Raw genomic sequence first — 6859 nt, forward strand, 5'->3', positions numbered from 1 at the left:
TTTGTGTTAGATTCAGGTTTAGTTTTGGGCTCAACAAATAGGCATTCTTTGGATAAACTTCTGGGCTATGGTGAGTTACTTGGACATCATTAGAGTAACCATGCCTTCGAGGTTTTCCAAATAGTTCTATCAACTGAACTTAGTACAAAACCTTGGTCTAACTAGTTAGGATCCGTAAGGGGTAGCTTCGGTCAGTTCCACTTAGCTAAATGCACCAGGTCGAAGTCATATCTTCCTAGACATATATAAACTAAGCTTCCCTAACGTACTATCATCCAAAACTTCACCAGTACCATTGGTCAAGTTAAACTATTATCATTCTTTATTCTAATCCTATTTACCCTGCCGAGTAGGTTATTTTTGGAGGTGTCAGCTATTCTGAAGTCTCCTCCCATATTGTTGTTTTACCTTTTATGATTTAATTTATGACTTAGATTTAAGTTTTTAATTTAATCTAATTTTAACTTAATTTAATTTCTAATTATTTTCTTTTGATGATTTATCCTTTTATTAATACAGTTTTTCTTTTGGCTCCCCCTGGATCATAGCCTCGATATGGTCTATCAAGGTAATGTACTTGATCCTTGGGGACCCAATATTGACCAAGTCCAACTTGATTAACTAAGTTGGACTTAGGTACCAGTCCGGATCCTCTGGACCAAATAACCCTGGACCACTCTGGACCACAAAAAATTGTATAAAAGGGTCTCACGTGCACAACGCGTGCATGCAGAAACCTCTCTCACGACAGAAACCCCAGCCCTAACTCTCACGATCCTCTCCGTCGGCGATCTCATACCTCTCACGCAGAGAGTTATCCTCTCCGTCGGCGATCCTCCACCTCTCACGCCGAAGACGAAGACTCCACCCTCCAACATCCCCGACAGTCTCCATCATCCCCGACGGCCTCCAGCTACCGCGACATCCCACTTTTGGTTTCTGCGTGCTCGCGGAAACGAGCCCAAACGTAGAGGAACGCACCCATGAGTCCCAACCTCCGGCAACACCTAGCCCTGCCCTCATCGGCGACGACCCACGCTCTTTAAGTGAGGATTTAGGAGTTCAACTGTTGGTTCTAGCAAGTTTGAATTTTCCTTTAATTCCTTCCTATTTAAATGTTTGAGCACCAACCCAATTTACAACAGCATGAGGACCTTTCTTGTTGATTTGTTTCCAATATCTTTTTAAACCAAAATTTTTGTCTAATTTGTTTCATTTGTAAGTTGCTAACTGAGTTGTAGAATTTGTATAATTTACCTTACTTTCAACAAGTTCTTGGCATCCTTCATACCCTTAGGATTAGGTTGGCTTGTGCTAAAAACCTTCTCCGCCTGATTGCAAGGTGAATTGTGTTAAAAATTACTTGCCTAGCAAAAAGCACAGTGAATTTCTACAAGACATACTTCTTTAATAAGTATCTTGGAAATAGAGCATCTCAATATCACCAGTGTTCTTGCCGATGCCATCCTGGGGTGCTTGTATAGGTTTCTTTGTTTGATTTTTCATGATTCCTCTACCTCTTCCTGCTCCTGGAATTGCTCTGCCACGGCCTGAAGGTTTACCGAGGACATGCAGTTCTTTTGTGGCTGTTTTTTTTTATTTTGCCCTAAATTGAATTTTTTTTTTTTACAGGATCAACGTAATTATCATGGAGGATGAATCTACAAGTTGTCGTCAGTTGAATTTTGAAGGAAATAAAGATAGACAAGAAGACGACTTTGATTATATTGATGAAGGTAATAAGAATCATATTGGGATTGTATTGAGCTTCATTATATCAAATTTCTTTTTTTAGCCATCTTGCTTTGTTTGTTTGATTGTATAGGCTTGAACATTGAAACAGATTTAGATATACCACAATTGGGATTGGAATTTGAAACAGAAGAAGATGCATATCAATTTTATTTGACATATGCTAAAAAGGTTGGATTTGGTGTAAGGAGAGGTAGAATCCACAAGGATGAATCGGGTAAATTACTTGATAGAGTTTTTTTTTGTTGTGCCCAAGGTAAAAGAAGAAAAGATAAACGAGATCTTTATGTCAAAGCAAGTCGTGATGAAACAAGGTTTGGTTGTGAGGCTAAAATGAAGATTTGTAATCGGAAAAAAAATAAGTTTACTGTGGTGCAGTTTGTTAAAGAGCATAATCATTATCTCTCAAGTCCAAGCAAAACATACCTCTATAGAAGTCATAGGAATATTTCTTCTTCTGTAGCGATACAGATTGAGATGGCAAGTGATGTGGGAATCCCCCCAAAAACATCTCATGATCTTATGATGAGGCAAGTAGGTGGGAGGGAGAATTTAGGATTTATTCCTGAAGATTATAAAAACTACTTGCGATCCAAAAGAACAATAAATATGAGAGTTGGGGATACAGGGGGTGTATTGGAATATCTGCAGAAAATGCAGTTTGATGATCCTAATTTTTTTTATGCTATCCAAGTTGATGAAGATAATTTGATTACTAATATTTTTTGGTCTGATGCTAAGATGAGAGCTGATTATGCTAATTTTGGAGATGTTGTTTGCTTTGACACAACCTACAGAAAGAACAATGAAAGTCGACCAATTGCATTGTTTGTAGGTGTTAATCATCATAAACAATCCATACTTTTTGGTGCTGCTTTATTATATGATGAAACTAGTTTGACTTTTGAGTGGTTATTTGATACATTAACTAAAGCTATGGGTGAGAAAAAGCCAACTACTATTCTTACAGATCAAGATGTAGCAATGGCAAAGGCGTTAGCTTCTAGATGGCCTGAAACACATCATCGCTTGTGCATTTGGCATATTTATCAAAATGCTGCCATACATTTGAGTGGAGTTTTTTCTAACTTTAGAGACTTTGCTAAAGATTTTGCCTCATGTATATATGATTTCGATGAAGAGGAAGATTTTATTTCAGCATGGAACATGATGTTAGCCAAGTATACACTTGAAGACAATGATTGGTTGAGGCGTATGTACAACATCAAGGAAAAATGGGCTTTAATATATGGGCGACAAATGTTTTGTGCGGATATGACTACAACCCAAAGAAGTGAGGGCATGAATAGTATTATGAAAAAGTATATCACTTATAAACACAAGTTTTTAGACTTCTTCAGTCACTTCCAAAGACTCCTTGATGATTGTCGATATGAGGAATTAAATGCTGACTTCAAATCTAACACAACTGTTCCCTATTTAATGTTTCCTATTGAGATTTTGAAGCATGCTAGGGAAATTTATACTCCTGAGGTATACAAGTGTTTTCAACAGGAGTGGTGCTTATCTCATGATTCTACTATAGAAATTTGTGAGGATGTTGATACATTTGCAAAATATAAAGTTACTCCTCACAAAAAGAGAAATCATCATATTGTTACACTTGATAAGGAGTGTGAAAAAATTAAGTGTAGCTGTAGAAAATATGAATTTGCTGGAATTTTGTGTTCTCATATTCCGAAAATATTTACGTGGAAAAATATCATGAAAATCCCAAGTGATTATGTATTGAAAAGGTGGACAAGAAAAGCAAAAATTGGATATTTTGGAGTTAATGATTCAATGGCAAACAATGCTACTTTGGATCCAAAAGTACTTCAAAATATGCGTTACAAAGAGTTGTGTGGGTTGAATGTTCAATTGGTTACTAAGGCAGCAGAAAGGGATGACACTTACATGTTTGTTAAAGATGCTATGTTGAGCTTGTGTAAGATGGTAGATGATAAGTTACAAGGTACTAAATCAAATGTCCAACAATCAAATGTGAGCCAAGCATCCTGGGAAATTGAAGGGAACTCTACTGGAGTGAAAGGGATTAAAATGAAGAAAAAAACGGTGTCAGGTAAAAGGTTGAAAGGTGGGTTAGAGAAGATTTCAAGGAAAAGAAAAGCAGCGAGGAAAACAAATCAAGCTTCAACAATGGTAATGGTTTCTATTCTAAAACTTCGCAAATTTTGTTTATTCGGTATTATTTATTGTTAAATTCGAATAAGTTAAATCACTCTATTTTTTTTATAATAGAGGGTGTAGATCAAACTATTTCCAGCGTGGCCAGCGTACAATGTGACCGATTTAGTGATCAAGTTGGTATTTGTTTTACTTATGTTAGATAATTTATATTATAACCAGCTAAGATTGTTTTTTATTTTTTTGTTTTAGCCTATAAACTTTGTGCCAACAATTGGTAGTTCTGTTAGTAGTTTCAATATGACTGAGACTCAATTTCCACCATTATTGGCATCACAACTTTCTCAGGTATATATATATCTTTGTTGAACTACATGTAACTTCTTTGTTCCCAAACTGAATTCATTAATAGTTTAAATTTGTTACATGCTATAGGTGCAATTCCCATATGTGCAGTTTGCTGGACCACCTCCTGCAACCTCCTCCCCTTAGACATCAACGATCTCGTATGTGTCTAAGTCTATTTATATGTGCACTTGAAATGGTAGTTAATCTATTGATATGATTTCCTTTCTTGACAGGTTCCAAATGGTTTGGGAGTCATACCTGAGCTTCGATTGCTTTTGGAAATTTTTTAGCTCTAGGGCATTTTCACTGAATGCTTGCGGGAATATTTTGGTGGTTGTTGTCCTAGGAATCTGATCTCCTTAGGGTGTCTACCTTTGTTTTTGTTCTTCATTTCCCCATTTTGTTTTCGCTTACTTTGACTGATAGTGCTTGTGAGTTGCATATTATGGTCTTAACATCCTTTTCAGATATATTTTGATGTTTCTGTATAGTATGTGATTCTTGGATTTGTTTGCAACTTCATAGTTTGTTTTCTCTTAATTAGAACACTCATTCAAGTTGATTCTTTTAGGTAATCGAAGCTTAGGTTGTGTTTACTCCTTTATCAGTTTATGGGTTTGAATTTGGTTCGATGTATACTTTTATTACGAATTAAATATTTTATGAGCCAGATATAAAATAAAATGTTCTTACCAAGGGAAGAGACGACAACCTCCGAGCATGACTTGTTGTACTTCTTCTCCTTCATGGAGCACCTCGCATACTGTGTGGTTGTCGTTGAATCACTAGGGAGGCAAATTCCCATTGCCTTTCTGGAAAGGGTGAAGGAGGACTTCAGCAAAAGATATGGAGGAAAAGCTGCAACTGCTGCAGCCAATAGCCTTACCCGTGAATTTGGGTAATGTTTTCAATGATCACTCAGATTCTAGTCTTTCAGCTTTTGTCTAACCACGATTATCATGGAACATTTTGCTAACCCATCAGGTCCAAGCTGAAAGAGCACATGCAGTACTGCATAGATCACCCTGAAGAGATTAGCAAACTCACAAAGGTGAAAGCTCAGGTTTCAGAAGTCAAAGGAGTTATGATGGAAAACATTGAAAAGGTACTTTGTGCTTGTGATGTCACATTATTTCATTCTTAGGTTTTTGGCATTCCCTGCTTGAGGACATTCTTTGTGTTTCTTTTTAACTGATCTTTTTGGGTTATAGGTTCTTGATCGTGGTGAGAAAATTTAGTTGCTTGTCAATAAGACTGAGAACCTTTGCTCTGAGGCATAGGATTTTAGACAGCAAGGAACACAAATCAGGAGGAAGATGTGGCTTCAGAACATGAAGATTAAGTTGATTGTTTTGGGAATCATTATTGCACTAATTCTTATCATAATTCTGTCGGTATGTCATGGCTTCAAATGCTAATATATAATATCTGGTTCGAATAGCTTTTCAAAGAAGTTGACACTTGTAGGATTTCCCATTCGAGTCTATGGTTATCATGTGTTTGTATCATGAACGCAATTCCGTAGTGCTAAATTGAACATCTATTTGATGATACTACGTTCTTTTATATATTTGAATGAGATACTTGTGAACAATGTATATGATTGTGGCATTATCAATTGAGATTATTCATCTAACCAGATTGGTTTAAATCATGAGTCGACCAATCTGATCCAAATTCAACGGACGGTGACTCGGGCACCATAAGGGTCGTTTAACTCCTTAAATAAAAGCAGAAGAAAATTTGACTCGTAATTTTGATACTCAAACGGAAGCATCAAAGATTCGCAGTATCGAAAGATATATTTGTAAGGTTGATATTCAAAAGATAGTATTCAGAAATCACCAGCTGAATCAATGACCAGAAAATCTAAAACAGGGAGCAAAAGCAATGGTGATAGCAGATATGGTTTACATGTAAACAACTAGGAAATGCAGCAAAGTTGCAACTATAAGAATGGTGGAGACCTCCTGTAGTTTTGAAGCCTGACTCGAGGCATCGACAGGCCCGAAGGCTGAACCGGTCATTGAACCATCGGATATGTGCTGGAGCTGGAGCTTGAGCCTGACCTGCAATTGCCATCCAACAAACAGTCTTCTGAAAGAAACTAGAACAACACTTGAACCTTCAATTACCTCGTCGAACAAAAAGTATTTCTCATCCTAAGACTTTAACAAGAACACACTAGGCAGAATAATAGAAGTCAAAAGCTAAAACACACTAAAGAAACTCAATAAATTCATAAAGAAGAACAAAAGAGACACATGACCAACCTTATCGACATCTCAAATTTGTTAACATAGCACGCATTCCTTTCAATATAACAACACAGAATACATCATTACAATATTTTAGAACCATTATATAACATGTTCCACAACATCCATCTTAACAAAAAACTAATTATCCTATTAGAACATCCATTATATAACATGTTCAACAACACCAACATTAGTCAACACTAATTAACTACCTGAACTAACAAAGTAATAAGGTACACGGCCAAAAGAGTTAGATTCACTATAACTAATATCTAGACCACTGATGGTACATTTGACTTTCCTAGATTATATCCACGAGAAGCAATGAGTTCACTTCGTAACCTGGACTC

General features: G+C 36.5%; 1 protein-coding gene across 1 annotated transcript; it reads left to right on the top strand.

Annotated features, from left to right (window-relative positions):
* The first annotated feature begins 4994 nt into the window (after nucleotides 1-4994).
* Nucleotides 4995-5572, top strand: LOC121990802 (putative vesicle-associated membrane protein 726). Its single transcript, XM_042544868.1, has 3 exons — nucleotides 4995-5146; nucleotides 5233-5353; nucleotides 5460-5572. The coding sequence occupies exons 1-3, from the start codon at nucleotides 4995-4997 to the stop codon at nucleotides 5484-5486; spliced, it is 300 nt and encodes a 99-aa protein (XP_042400802.1). The 3' UTR covers nucleotides 5487-5572.
* Nucleotides 5573-6859: the final 1287 nt, after the last annotated feature.

This window comes from Zingiber officinale, chromosome 6B (genome assembly GCF_018446385.1).
Source record: "Zingiber officinale cultivar Zhangliang chromosome 6B, Zo_v1.1, whole genome shotgun sequence".
Taxonomy (NCBI): Eukaryota; Viridiplantae; Streptophyta; class Magnoliopsida; order Zingiberales; family Zingiberaceae; genus Zingiber; species Zingiber officinale.

Bases quoted from the DNA above. Each gene is read 5' to 3' on its own strand.
- LOC121990802 (XM_042544868.1), top strand. From the start codon at position 4,995: ATGGAGCACCTCGCATACTGTGTGGTTGTCGTTGAATCACTAGGGAGG. The intron at 5,147-5,232 runs GTAATGTTTTCA...CTAACCCATCAG, and splicing joins AGCCTTACCCGTGAATTTGG to GTCCAAGCTGAAAGAGCACA. The intron at 5,354-5,459 runs GTACTTTGTGCT...TTTGGGTTATAG, and splicing joins TGATGGAAAACATTGAAAAG to GTTCTTGATCGTGGTGAGAA.